At 40.3% G+C, this 15,132-nt stretch overlaps 1 protein-coding gene across 1 annotated transcript in view; it reads left to right on the top strand.

The window, feature by feature from the left end:
• Window positions 1-2,982: 2,982 nt before the first annotated feature.
• Window positions 2,983-15,132, top strand: part of MBD2 (methyl-CpG binding domain protein 2) — a 76,098-nt gene continuing 63,948 nt past the window's right edge. The window contains exon 1 of the mRNA XM_030867954.3: window positions 2,983-3,700. Coding sequence (XP_030723814.1) covers window positions 3,165-3,700 — 536 coding nt within the window. The 5' untranslated portion in view covers window positions 2,983-3,164. The remainder of the gene's footprint in view (window positions 3,701-15,132) is intronic.

Genomic DNA, 15,132 nt, shown 5'->3' with positions numbered 1-15,132 from the left:
TGGAGTCATTCCAAGCGGCAGGTAAAAAAAACAAAAAAAAAAAAACAAAAAAAACTTTATTTATACTGCATATACTTGAAAGTGTCATTTGGTTTCCTGACATGCCATGCCAGCAGCATTTTGTTTTATTTGGGAATTAGGTGAACGGTAGTTGGGCCAACTCAGTGAATCATAAAACCTGCTAAGTAGAGCTGGAAAATGGTTTTTGGCTATGCCCTCACTCTTATTTAATGTCTTGATGAATTCTGACCATACTGCTTGGACTCTGTTAAGAGAGGGAAAGTTATACCCCTGTTATCACTTGATGCAAATATGCTCATTAGAAACAAGAAGAATTTCCAACATTTAAATCCTTCATTTACTTAGTATCTTATCACACTCGAAAATTCAAATGCAGGGTATGTATTTGTTAATTAATATACAGATCTCAAAACCAGCCACTACTTCACGTTCTTTTAAGTTTCATTCCCTGAATTTGTTCTATTTTTCTTAATAAAAATCCAAACTAACACCTATTTTTCTTGAAAACTGCATTTTCTGTAGTGGCTTAAACTCAGTTTTTCCTGGAAATAACAAAGCGAAAATATTTTAAAGAATAGGTAGTCTTCCAGGGGTGACAGTTGGTGTTTCAGCACCTGCTTTTACACTTGGGAGTAAGAGATCAGAAGTGGTTAAATCTCTGTTTGCTTAATGGGCCAGATTTCATACATAGTTCTCTCTTGTCTTTCACTTTTTCCATTAGGTGAAGCCAGCAAGACCTTTTCCACTGTAAGAGAGATAAAATTGAAAAGTTTGGTCACAGCTGTCCTGCCTGAGAAAAACAATGTTGCTATTCTTCAAGGAGTGATACAAAATGCACTTTCCCAGAATTAGAAAAGGGTTATTATTTGTCCAGTATTTTAAGGGAAACAAAAGGACCTATCTCTTAGGTATTTAGCATCTATCCTCAATACTTTTAGGTGTCAATCTAATCCCTGTGAGAATTTAATGTTTACTTAATTACACTATTTTCTTCTTTTAGTGGGAGAATAAATGTTTTTTGTTTGTTTTTATACTTTGGTTTATGGTATCACAACAGAAAAATTCAAATGTGACCAGAAAAGCTTCTGAAATGCTCTAAATGAGATTTTCTTAACAGATGGAACATTCCACTATGTCTAGTGGGATTTAGCATATAGAATCTGTTAATAGAAGTCAAAGTAATTACCTTAAAATGATAGTGATTTATTCTTTTAAACATGCGTTTATATCCATTACATCATTTGATCTATAGCCTTGTCAGACACAGCATGGAAAGGTAAAAATTTCCAAAAGTATATCTTTTCCCATCTCTTATCTCAACTACCATTTCTACTGAGATTTTTGCTCACATTTATCCTTTTGTTTTTAATTAGGTGTGAATATCAAAGCCCTTCCTCTTACAGAGGTTGTTTTTTTTCTGTTTTTCTTTTGTTTTTTTGTGTGTTTTTTTTTGCGAACTGCGTGGCTTGTGGGATCTTAGCTCCCGGACCTGGGATTGAACCTGGGCCCCCAGCAGTGGACGCATGGAGTCCTAACCTCTGGACCAGCAGGGAATTCCCTGTTATCCAAACTTTGATCTCATAATTCTCTGACTTTTACTCCTTCACCTGAGCCTTAAACGTAGGTGTTCCTTAAGATTCAGTTCTTGGTTCCTCTTTCTTTTTTTAATTATTATTTTAAAGATTTTAATTAATTAATTAATTGATTATTTTACCATGCATACTCTTCCTTGGCAATCTTATTGCAGGGTTTCCTTCAATTGTCACTTTCACAAGATGACTTCTAAATGCATGTCTCCAGCACTGACCTCTCTCCTGAGAACTTGACTTTCCAACTCTTTGCTAGACACATTTCTAGACAGATTTCATGGAGGAAGCTATAGCTTAGCGTATTTCAACTCAAGGACATTAAAAGAAGTCTAAGATCAAGCTCAGAGATTGACAAGTTTGTGTGTTTGAGCTGGTGTTTGAATATGCTGCAAAGGCAAATCAAATAAATTTAGATTTTCCATTATTGTATATTAATCAATATTTTCTATCCATTAAACTTGGCCCTCAACTTTTAGGTCCTACATATGCAAAAACTGAAGATAATTGAACACTATTTTCAGTATTCCAAACATTTCATAATATATCATCTTAAATTTCAAAAGGTTAAAAAAAGATATAGAAACTGTGCTCCTCCGAAATGGAAATCAATTTGGTATTATTCTTTAAAAATCACTCCTGAACAATGAGTTGGCAGGTCCAAGTGAATTCCATCCAGATTCCTAAAGGCTGGTGACAATGGGTTAAATTGGTCTTTCAACATAAAGGTGTATTTACCAAGTCAAAGGCCATTGATATTTGTCAAAGGTCATTAGACAAGGAAGTATAAATTAAGAAAAGATCCTGAGAAATTTGGTAAATTCTAGGTGGATTCAGGAATTCTGGTCATTTTATGGGGAATTTAGCGGTAAAACCTGTAGAACTGGAGGGAACTTTCCAAGTTGTCACTTACCTTCCTGTAGCCTTACAAAGTTCTAAGAGAATAATCAGTCCAGGGTCCTAAGGCCCGGAAGCCAGACTCTGGAGTATAGTGATACTCCCCTATGGGGACACTTCGACTCAATCCATCAATCTGAGCTCCCTGGCAAGCTACGATGTCGAGGCACAAAAAGGGGTATCTTCTATGCCTTTAAATGAATAGTCTCATATTTATATAGTAAACATAAAATATGAGATACATTTTGTTTGTTGCTCTTTAATTGGGAAGCAAACGTAGGTAAAATCATACAGTGAGAGAGGTTAACCCAGTTTAAAACAAATAAACCGCAGTCCTGACATTTCTCTACAAGTGACTCTGGGCCCAAACCGCCCGCCTCGTGGGGGTGGGGGCCGGAAGGGCGCGGCCGGGGGCGGAGCGGGTGCGGCTGGGGGGCGTGTCCTCGAGGAGGCGGAGACAAGATGGCCGCCCTGACCGCTTGGAGGACCTAAGAGGCGGTGGCTGGGGCCACGCCCCGGGCGGGAGGGCCTCTCTGTGCGCGCCCGCTCTATGATGCTTGCGCGCGTCCCCCGCGCGCCGCTCTGCGGGCGGGGCGGGTCTCCGGGATTCCAAGGGCTCGGTTACGGAAGAAGCGCAGCGCCGGCTGGGGAGGGGGCTGGATGCGCGCGCACCCGGGGGGAGGCCGCTGCTGCCCGGAGCAGGAGGAGGGGGAGAGCGCGGCGGGCGGCAGCGGCGCTGGCGGCGACTCCGCCATAGAGCAGGGGGGCCAGGGCTGCGCGCTCGCCCCGTCCCCGGTGAGCGGCGTGCGCAGGGAAGGCGCTCGGGGCGGCGGCCGTGGCCGGGGGCGGTGGAAGCAGGCGGGCCGGGGCGGCGGCGTCTGTGGCCGTGGCCGGGGCCGGGGCCGTGGCCGGGGACGGGGCCGGGGCCGGGGCCGGGGCCGCGGCCGTCCCCAGAGTGGCGGCAGCGGCCTTGGCGGCGACGGCGGCGGCTGCGGCGGCAGCGGTGGCGGCGGCGCCCCCCGGCGGGAGCCGGTCCCTTTCCCGTCGGGGAGCGCGGGACCGGGGCCCAGGGGACCCCGGGCCACGGAGAGCGGGAAGAGGATGGATTGCCCGGCCCTCCCCCCCGGATGGAAGAAGGAGGAAGTGATCCGAAAATCTGGGCTCAGTGCCGGCAAGAGCGATGTCTACTACTTCAGGTACCGCCTTGGGGGCGGGGAGGGGGCGGCAGGGTCAGGCCGGGGTCAAGGGTCGAGAGCTGACCTGGGTAGGGGATGTCAAGAGGAGAGCAGGGGCCAGAGGGGAGTGGCAGAGACAGACTGGCCTTGTAGTAGAAGGTGCCCGAGCCCTTGGGTGAGAGTTGACCCCAGTGCAGTGACAGTCACAGTGTCTGAATGGTGAGAGCCCATAGGAGGGCCTCTTATGGGTAAAGTGTTGGGGAAAATGGTTTGTGGAAAGAAGGGTTACTCTGGCAGGGATGATTATTCCTCTGAAGGGTTAAAAGAAGGTGTAATTCATCGAAACTATAAAACCAGTCACTGTTGGCTCCTGTCCCAGATTCATCATCACAAGAGTGTTTAATCATGCACATGTGGAAGAAAGGTATCTGCAGTAACAAGGTTTCAGTTGCTTTGTGGGATCCACGAAAGTTTCTTATGAAGTAGCCACTTAGAATGCCTGTAGTTTCTTGGTGTTGCAGAATTTACTCCCTTTTGAAACCAAACACTGTAATACGTTGTTAGACTCCTAGACCAAAATTTGTCCTCCGGGCATATTTGATAATGTCTGGGGACATTTTTGGTTGTCACATCTTGGAAGGGGGTGCTACTGGCATCTAGCGGGTAGAGGCCAGAGATGCTGCTAAACATTCTACGATGCACAGGACAGCCCTCACAGTAAAGGATTATCTGGCCCCAGGTGTCACAAGTGCTGGATTGAGAAAACTTGGTCTGAATGATAACAGGTTTTCAGCTTGATGGTGAATCCTGTAATCATGCTGTCCGACCCAGTAAGCTCAGGGAAGTGTCTTTGGCTGTTGATACCAATGGAATTTTCTTAACAACAAATTTACTAACTTTTCTTATAAACAGCCCCATTTCTCAGAGAGTATAAATATAAACATGTTATACTCAGTGGCTTGGAGGGCCATGTTTGTGGGCTAATTTAATCATTTTCAGGGACGATATATGGGTGTTGGAGTAGATGTCGTCTGCCATTTAGCCATTGGAGTATTGTAGGAAGAATTTCCTTTTTTCCATACATTACTCCTGGGTAAAAGTATACACACACACACACACACAATACAATGTTTATGAATTGAAAATACTGTTGGGCTTCCCTGGTGGCGCAGTGGTTGAGAGTCCGCCTGCCACTGCAGGGGACACGGGTTCGTGCCCCGGTCTGGGAAGATCCCACATGCCGCGGAGCTGCTGGACCTGTGAGCCATGGCCGCTGAGCCTGCGTGTCCAGAGCCTGTGCTCTGCAACAGGAGAGGCCACAACAGTGAGAGGCCCACACACCGCAAAAAAAAAAAAGGAAAAGAAAGGAAATACTCTTAAATAGATTTAAGAGGTTAAAAAAATACGTGTATATGTGTATATAAGTATGTACATATATACATACACACAAGAATGCGATCACTACTGGTATAACATGTAAATATGAACATATTCCTGATAGTTGCTCAAATATATAGAAGAGTAGTTTCAGTGAAGTTATTTCACCTATTGAAGTAAAAAAATAAAATAAAATGAAAGTGGTGTTGCACTAGAACTTATTTTGTCACTTAATCCGAGACCACTCATTTTGAAATCTTAAATGATAATTAGAAAACTTATTTTAAACATACAAAGGTGATAATCTTGTTTTGTATTTCCCCATCATTGCATATTAAATTTGTTTCAGTAATACTAAGAAAGTTATTGTGGAACAAATGGTTACTCTCAAGTTCAGTTGTTTCATTTAGTGCTTTTCACAGTTGTTCATTTTTGCATATTCTTTTGTTAACAGCTCCTTCTGTTTTCTTTTTAAGCAAGTAGTATGCATAACCTTTATGTGAACTCTGTATTGATGTCTTTTAGCCAGTTATACGTGACAACAACATTCTGTGTCTGGGATTGAACTCCTTGAGGAATAAGTGAATAGTCTTTTCTCAGTAGAGCATCTTTAACTTTGAATTTCACTCCCTGTGGCATTTCTCCTGGGATATGGTTTGTTTGGTTTTGGGATGATGTATTTGTTGGAACTTACTTTTGGTTGCTGCAAAGATTTTTTCTTGCTCTTCTTCTTTCAGTACCTGGAAAAGTTATTTTAAAAGGCAGATTGCTGTAGCGCTCATTCTGATGTGTGGTCACCTTTTTTTTTTTTTTTTTAATGTGTTGTAAATTTTCGATGTTACCTTTTTTATACAAGCCCAATAGATTATTTTATGGTAGAAAAACTGATATAATCAGTCTAAAACTTTCTTAACAAATTCATCCTGTGAAGAATCACAAACCAGTATAGTAATAATTACTCTCTAAAATTAAAGTCTTGGGCTTCCCTGGTGGCCCAGTGGTTAAGAGTCCGCCTGCCAGTTCAGGGGACACGGGTTCGAGCCCTGGTCCAGGAAGATCCCACATGCTGTGGAGCAGCTAAGCCTGTGCGCCACAGCTACTGAGCCTGCCCTCTAGAGCCCACGAGCCACAGCTACTGAGCCCACGTGCCACAACTACTGAAGCCTGCGTGCCTAGAGCCCATGCTCCACAACAAGAAAAGCCACTGCAATGAGAAGCCCAGGCACCGGGCTTTTAATTTATAAAATTAAAGTCTTTTTTTGTTTTGTTTTGTTTTTTGTTTTTGCGGTACGCGGGCCTCTCACTGCTGTGGCCTCTCCCGTTGCAGAGCACAGGCTCTGGACGCGCAGGCTCAGCGGCCATGGCTCACGGGCCCAGCCTCTCCGCGGCATGTGGGACCCTCCCGGACCGGGGCACGAACCCGCGTCCCCCGCATCGGCAGGCGGACTCCCAACCACTGCGCCACCAGGGAAGCCCCTAAAGTCTTTTAAAAAATAAATTTATTTAATAAATTTATAAAATTAAAGTCTTTTTAAAAAATTAATTAATTAATTAATTTTATTATTGGCTGCACTGGGTCTTTATTGCTGCACGCCAGCTTTCTCTGGTTGCGGCGAGCGGGGGCTACTCTTCATTGCGGTGCGCGTGCTACTCATTGTGGTGGCTTCCCTTGTTGTGGAGCACGGGCTCTAGGCGTTCAGGCTTCAGTAGTTGTGGCACGAGGGCTCAGTAGTTGTGGCTCGCGGGCTCTAGAGTGCAGGCTCAGTATTTGTGGCGCACGGGCTTTCCATGGTGTGTGGGATCTTCCTGGACCAGGGCTTGAACCTGTGTCCCCTGAGTTGGCAGGCAGATTCTTAACCACTGAGCCACCAGGGAAGTCCCTTAAAATCTTTTTATGAGACAGTGCAACATGATTTGCTTTTTACTTGTTTATGCCAAATGAAAAGACACATTGAACAGAGTTGTGCCACATGTGCTTAGTTCAGGGCTGGAGGGACTGTTGTCTATTGTTGTCCACCTACAAAGCTTAGTTACTGTACAAGATTGTAACATCCAGTCTTGATTTCATTCTGAGAGGTTACATTCTGAGACAGGAGGACGCATAGAGTGTGATGTGATACTTGTGATATAGTAGTTACTCTAAGTTTGACTTCTGCTTTCAGTGATGAATGCTGCAAGTCACCTACTCGTATTAGAGGTGAACACACTAGTTTTCAATCCGCAGTGTCACTGCTTTGCATATTAGCATCCCTGTATACCTACCACTCATTAAAAACCAGTAGCTCACAAAATACTAGCCATATCTGTTAATAGGTGGGTTAAGAGTCAACTCTTCTGTTGGTAATGTGAACACCTGCACACAGTTGTGTGCACATAGATTCTAATAATGCTAACTCCTGATTTAGCTTGCCCATGGGAAGATTAATCTAAACAAATCTGTGCCTGTTAATGCAGGGTGTGTCTTACACTTATTTTTTTTTTATTTTTTTATTTTTTTGTGATACGTGGGCCTCTCACTGTTGTGGCCTCTCCTGTTGCGGAGCACAGGCTCTGGACGCGCAGGCTCAGTGGCCATGGCCCACGGGCCCAGCCGCTTCGTGGCATGTGGGATCTTCCCGGACCGGGGCACGAACCTGTGTCCCCTGCATCGGCAGGCGGACTCTCAACCACTGCGCCACCAGGGAAGCCTTTACACTTATTAATTGGACTTAAATTAAGCTTATTGAGAAAGCCTCAAATTTTGGTAGAATTTTTTTCTTTTCTTGCTGTTTCCTGAGATTGCCAAGTTCTAATAGGAAGGTATGCCTCTGGTTGCTAGTTAAGCAATATAATTATGCCTTCTGTCAGGATTACTGATAGTACTGTGGCAGTTTGTATATGATCATCCAAAGTTTCTTTTTTAAAAGGGTGTGGTTTGATCAAGCGTTGGATCCATTGGTATAGTTTCTGAAAAAGTTCATTGCCATCATATGAGCCCATTATTTGAACAATACTTTTCTTACCGGTCTACTTGAGTCCTGTCATTTCTAGTTTTTGGTTCTTACACTTGCAGATTGATATTTTTGAAATACTGTTCTCCTCTGCAGAGGAACCTTTAGTAGCTGTCTTATGCCTTTTTTAAAATCAAGTCTATGCTTAACCTTGGTGTGAGCTCCGTATCGATGTCTTGTTGGGTTCTAGACTTCTGGTTATAACTGGATTAAAGGCCTGGGAGTCATGGTAAACTGCTACAGCTGCTGCCATAAAATATCATCTGGTTGGGTATTGGAAACATAATAGTAACCATTTTTGACTCTTTTATCAAATTATGATGCATTCACACCTGATCACTTCTCTGAAAAGATAAAATGGAGCCAGAGAACAATTAAAATAATCATTAAGGAGCAGATGCATGATGAGAGACTAAAGAGATTTCATTAAGAAGAGGACTCAGAGGCAATATAATTGAGGGCTTTAAATCATGAGTGAGATGATAAAAGTAGGAGTCTCTAGGGAAAGCAGCAGGGCACAGGGGGTTAAGGTCTGGAATTGGTATTCTACCTCTGCATTTACCAGTGGTGCAGCCTCGAGCATGTCATTTACACTTCCCAGTGCTGTGGTTTCTCTGTTTGTAAAGCGGGTATGATGTACCTGTACCTCATAGTGCTATAAGGTTTCAATTCTAGAACACCAAAATAAATATGTAGATCCCTTAAAGCTTTGGATATGTTTAAGGACTAACTAAGGAAAACAGTTCATTAAATAACTCAAGTTGTATGGACTGAACATATAAATAGGTTTAAAAAAGTCTGTAGGCATATCTCATTTGTTATGAAAGGCTGGTGTGGTCTTTGAGGGCATGAATTCTGAATCATTGAGGATGTCAAAGTTCAACTAGGCTCTTTCCCTCTTTTTTTTTTTTTTTTTTTTTTGGTTTAAAAATAATAGACTCTCCCTTGTAGTCTTTGTTGGAAAAAACTAGCTCAGTGGACCAAGGGTCACCGTTCTTTTTTTTAAAAAATAATTTTTATTGGAGTATAGTTGTAAGGGTCACACTACTTAATTGAAGTCTCGTTGACGTTCAGTAAACTGTCTTTCTCCATAATATTTTCTTTCTGGTCATCCCTGTGTAGTTAAACGTGGTGTCTCCTGTATTACTCTGTTGTTCATTCCCCTAGGACCGGTGGCTTTCTCACCTAGCTGTCTTCCTCCCGCCAGACACAGTGCTGAACACACAGATACTAGATAAGTGTTTGATGTATGGCATGTAAAATTTTGTAAAACGGGGATTAAATGACCTCTTAGCCTTTGCTTTATATTACCTGTGATGTTGTGCTGTACAATTATCTCCATTTTATAGGTGGGGAGTTAGGGCAAGGAAGTTAAGTAATAGGCTTGAGGTTGTACTGCTAGTAGGTGCAGAGTTAGAATCCTGATGCAGGTGGTTTAACCCCACAACTCTTAGCTACCCTGCTCTGCTGCTGCCTCACATAGAGATCTCTAGTTATATTCTGAAATACTGCAACATCTCTTGCCTAGTCTACTTTATTAAGCTTGGTGTACCACTAAAATAATGTAATTATGTACTGTTATGCTTGCATCCTGAAGTTGACAAGGGGTACGTTTTAAATCCTATTTCGCAGTGGAGCTGTTGTACCAAAAGATGATCTTCCAGTTCTATGTAATATTGAAGGGGGAAAAAAATGGAAAAATTGTGGTAAATTAACATAATTAAAGCAGTTTTTCTCTGGGTAACAGAAGTGACCATTTTGTTCAGAAATATCTCTCTTTCTCTTTTTCTTGTTTATCCTAGGATTGCCCCTCTTATTTATCAGATATTCAGATAGGCAACACTTTCGCTGAGGAGCAAGCTATATAGATCTTCTTCATTTTAAAAGCTTTCACTTAAATTAGAAGAAATCACATTGTAACTTGCAGGCTAAATGCAGCTTATGAGATAGTTTTATATGGTTCCTGGGAAAAGCTTTATGTTTCTTTCAGAGTTAAGATATAGTTGAAATGTATCCTACAGACCAGTTTAAAAAAAAATCCCTTTAGTTGGAGAAAGGAAAAAAATACAATATTTATTAAATTCTTATTGCGTAATTGAAAGTTTAACCTGCTTTTAGTCTCTTTTCTTGATGATGCCTGATTAAAGCCTGAATCCAGAAATAAAAGACATAGGTGTGGTGGAAATTGTGCTCTGATAATTCTTTTCTCAACTGTACCATCACATCTTTTTGTGATGTGCTAGAGGGATTTCTGTTAGGTTGCAACATTGCCATCTGTCCTACATCCGATTTTTAGAGTTTGACATGCAAAGTCTCACCTGCCAGAACACGCATAATACCTGTCATAGAGGAAATACATAGCTCAAAAGGAACTGATACACGTACATTCTAAAAATAATCTCCAACAGAAACTGATGTATGATTTTTTTCAAATTGCTTTTAAAATTTCATTTGTGAGATATAGAGTCACAATTTAAGTTTTCGTAATTTAACTTTAATTAGTGGAACAGAAGCAGATGATTTGTGAAGTTGATGATGACTTTTTTTGCTTTGTTTTTGTTTTATACTTTATAGTGGGACTAATAGAGATTCATAATGTTTAGGTTGTATTTGAGATTTGTTAGCCCAGCATGATGAATTAGAAATAAGCCATCAAGGGCTTCCCTGGTGGCGCAGTGGTTGAGAGTCCGCCTGCCGACACGGGTTCGTGCCCCGGTCCGGGAGGATCCCACATGCTGCAGGGCGGCTAGGCCCGTGAGCCATGGCCACTGAGCTTGCGTGCCCGGAGCCTGTGCTCCGCAATGGGAGAGGCCACAACATTGAGAGGCCCGCGTACCACAAAAAAAAAAAAAAAAAAGAAAGAAAGAAGTCATTGACTCTTATTTCATGGATTTACTGTTTGACTTGATAGGTATTACTTGCAGCTCTTGTCTGTTGATCTTTTACTGTTGTTTGCCATTTCCACTAAGAAATAACTAGACAAATTGACAAATAAAGTTTTACTTAATTTTGTCAGAACTTCTAAAAACTAAAACTTCTCAAGGAAGTAGAAGTATGAAATAGGGTGAAATTTGAATAATATATGTGGATCTTATGATTTTGCCTTATCTTATTAGAGTATAAATTCAAACTCGTTTGTTTGGGAACTTGACTACATAGGCAGTGTGTAAATGCAAATGATAGTAAATATAATTTAAAATTAGATCTTAAAAATTGAACACTTAGCATTTGTCAGGAACAATTATTAGTGATTTACAAATGTACGGAAGAAGAACATCATCCTCTTGTTGATTTCTGACTACTGTATCTTGGTATTCTTTTCCCCTTCTGTCTATACTGAAAGAATCCATAGATTAAAGCAAAAATGAATGTCCTTAGAATTCTTTTTAATGTGTATGCAGTGATGTATGCATCTCTTTAAAAAAGAAAGATCTTTCCTGGAGGCCCCTAGCAGAAGTGGGCAATATAATACAAAAGTGGATATATGAAATACACATTGCAACTTTTTATTGTTAGATGCTACAAAAGTCATAAATTTGCCGTGTCATATTGCCATAGCAGTTTCTAAATGATTTCTCTCCATTTCTGTACTTATTTGAAGACCTTGTTTGAAGTAAGTCTGTCTGTAAACTATACTTGCATAGCACTGGTTTAGAATAAAAATAGGGACTCTGAGTCAGAAGATTGGGACTTGAATCTTGCTTTACTATTTTAACTTGGACAGATTCTTAAACTTCTGTAAGCTTCCAATTTCTCAAGTGTAAATCGGGTAGGAATTCTACTTCATGGAATTTTGTGAGATTAAATGAAAATACATGTAAGGCATTCGGCGTGTAGTAGATGGTCAATAGATCAGTAAAATCTTTGTTCCTTTCTCTTCACTTAATTACCCAACATAAATAGACGCATGTGCTTGTTAATTATGTGAGGATTTGCAATATTTTGTTGTATTTTGAAATGTGTTTAGGGTAGAGCTTAGGTTATACACGTTCATCAGAGGTTTAAAAAATATTTCATTTTTTCCCTGATTATAAAAATAACCCATGCTCAGTGTGGAAAATTGGGAAAATAGAGAAGAGTACATAAAGAGAAATGACAATCCTTATATAGTTCTAAAGAGAATCACTGTTAATATTTTGACACATTGTCTTCCATTCTGTTTTCTGAATATATTTGTCTGTGCACACACATATACACACACCCCAACACATATGTGTATATGTTCTTTCATAGTTCTTTTCATACTGGAGGAATCCATAGATTAAAGCAAGGATGAATGAATTTAAAATTCTTTTTAACATGTGTGCAGTGATGTATGCATTTCTTTAAAAAGGCCTTTTCCAGAGACCCCTAGCCTCTTTTTAAGAAATATAGTTTGTTTTTTGGGTGTTCTTATCTATCTATGTGTATGTTTTTTTATTATGGAAAAGTTCAAACATATGCAAAAACAAAAGTAGTTAGAAAAGTGTAATGAATTCCTCCTGTACTTGTCTACCAGTTTTAACAATTATTGACTCCTGGCCAGTCTCGTTTCATCAATATGCAGTCCCCTTCCCACCTCTCCCGTTATATTTTGAAATAATTTGCAGACATGCTTAATTTCTAACATTTCCATAGCAGTGTTCAGTCTCCAATTCAACCAAAATAACCAGTATTTTTGCTTTTTCAGAAGGTGAGTGCTTGTGGCAGTGGGGTGAGATTAGGTAGAATTCTATGTTCATTCATTTTTTATTTTTTAGTGGGTCACCCTGAATTTTTAACCGTATTCGTAACCATGATATAGAGATAATAGAATTTGCTGCCAATAATATACTCTTTGCATATAATTTTTGTTAAATAAATGCTAGTTTATGGAATAAGGATGATTGGTACAGAATTTGAATTCTACTAAAGGTCTTTCATACCATTTAAAATTGTGTGGTGATTCCTTAAACATTTAAGTCGAGGGAAAAGGTGGAATGCTGTCCTATCTTATCAGTAGCCAAATTGTAAATACACTTTTTTTCTTGTTGATACTTTAAAAATAATTCTCCACCCCAGCCCCCACCCCAGCTGCTAAGGAAATTCTTTCATGCTCCAATTTACTTGCCCAAACTCTTCATATTTAAAAAAAACTAGTTTTCAGTTTTCATGGGGAAATAGCTTGCATACTTTAATGTTTATATTTTAAGAATTTTATTATAGAACATTTCAAACATATATACAAAAGTAGAATTATATAAAGAACTACCAAGTATCCGGTTCAACAGTTGACAGCCTTATTTCATCCATACCCACATCTACTACCCTGACTCAGCCTTCATTATTTTGAAGCACATTTGACGTTCATTCATTAATAACTATACTTCAGTATGCTATTTGTGAAGATAAGATTTGAACTTGTAGAAGTTTTACAGCCATACGGAACTCAGTGTTTCAAACTAAAAGAGATGCCAACAGGCGGTTCATGATTATTTACATAATTCCTATTACTTTGTTCTGTTAAGGCTTTATGGAAGAGGTATAAGATGGATTAGTGTTTCTGGGCTCTTGGGGATTGCGGGTGGAGACACACATGCTGGACCAAGTAAAATACATGGTTTGCATAGGGCTGAAGAGGGAAATCATTCAGCCTATTGATTCAGAATAGACTTGAATAAACCAATATGGCAGAAGTCACTGGGTAAGAGGAGTGGAAAATAGGGTTGAAAGGTTAAGAGAAGACTAGATGACAGAGAATCCTAAAATGCAGGGCTAAAATGTTTGGCTCCCTTTTGCTAATGGGTTGAAGTCTGTTGAAGGCATTTAAACTGGCACTTTGGTAATAGTGGTGTTTGAGGAAGAGCAGTCTGGCTAGTTTAGGATGCAAAGAGGCTAGCAAATAGAAAATCAGCCTATTGTGGTGATTGAGACTTGAGGTGATAAAGATTTGGTTTAGGCAGTGGCAATGGAAATGGAAAGGAAGGATGGATTCAAAGGTCATTATGAAGGAACTGGATTTCGTAATTGATCAGAGATGGGAGATAGTAAGATAAGAGTAGATAAATTCTGCCTGGGACAAACTATAGAGGAGGGCTGAGGATGTTCATTTTAGGAAAGGCCTACATTTAAAGTTTGGGAGGAAAGGGGTTAAGGGGGACTGGGAGCTGACTTTTAGATGGATTTTCCTGTGTGTATGTCATGTAGTTTTGAAAAAATTGGTATATATTTCTTCGAATTAATTGGTTTGGCAGTTTTCTGATTGTACTAAGGTACAAAAAGATAATGTTAATTTCAGATTTTTAGTCTCAGCTAAAATTTGATTTCTGGAGACAATTGTTATTGAAAGGTAGAGAAATCTTTCAATACTTAACACTCTTGTAAGTAACAAGTAAACTTTAACACTTAGAGGGATAGAAAAAATAGAAAGTTGACATTTCTTTATTCCCAAACTTTTCCAGTGCTGTAGCTTCTGGAATTTTTATTATTCCCCACAAAGCACTTCCTGATGTTGTTGGAGAGCCATACACCTTAGAACTTACCCTTGAGACATAGACCTAACCATCTGCCATCCACGATGCTCCTTCCTGCTGACAGGCCGGTCCATCGTCTTCCACTCTGGTTGTCACCACCCCCACAGTTCATCCTGTTAGAAACTGGTTTGAAGTTATACTTGTGTTTGCTCAGACCTCTGGTCTCCTCATAATGGCTTGACTGGACATCATGATTATCCATTTTACCAAAGTAACATGAAAAAATACGTTTGCTCTACTACTCATTTTCAGAGTGCAGTTTCACATGCAAGCAGCGGTCTTCAGAGAGTTAATTTTCATATCATAGACTGGCAGGGCATATTACAGTTGTCTAGCTCCAGTAATGCCATTTACAGATGAGTTCATAGAGTGACATAATGGGAATACTACTAAGTTAAGGTGACCGTTATTTAAGTCTTTCTGGTATCTCAATAAAGTTTTTTCTTAGATTTGAAAGTCAGATGCCAAATAAAATTTCTTTCCTTTTGATAATCTATAGTTAGAAACCTCTAAGGTAGAGTTAGGTTTAAAAAGTGCTTTAAATCAACTATACTTCAATTAAAAAAAAAAGTTGCTTTAAACAGCTTAATCAAAA

This window comes from Globicephala melas, chromosome 13 (genome assembly GCF_963455315.2).
Source record: "Globicephala melas chromosome 13, mGloMel1.2, whole genome shotgun sequence".
Lineage (NCBI taxonomy): Eukaryota > Metazoa > Chordata > Mammalia > Artiodactyla > Delphinidae > Globicephala > Globicephala melas.
The sequence above is the reverse complement of the archived record's forward strand: the minus strand, read 5'-3'. Positions and strand labels throughout refer to the sequence as shown.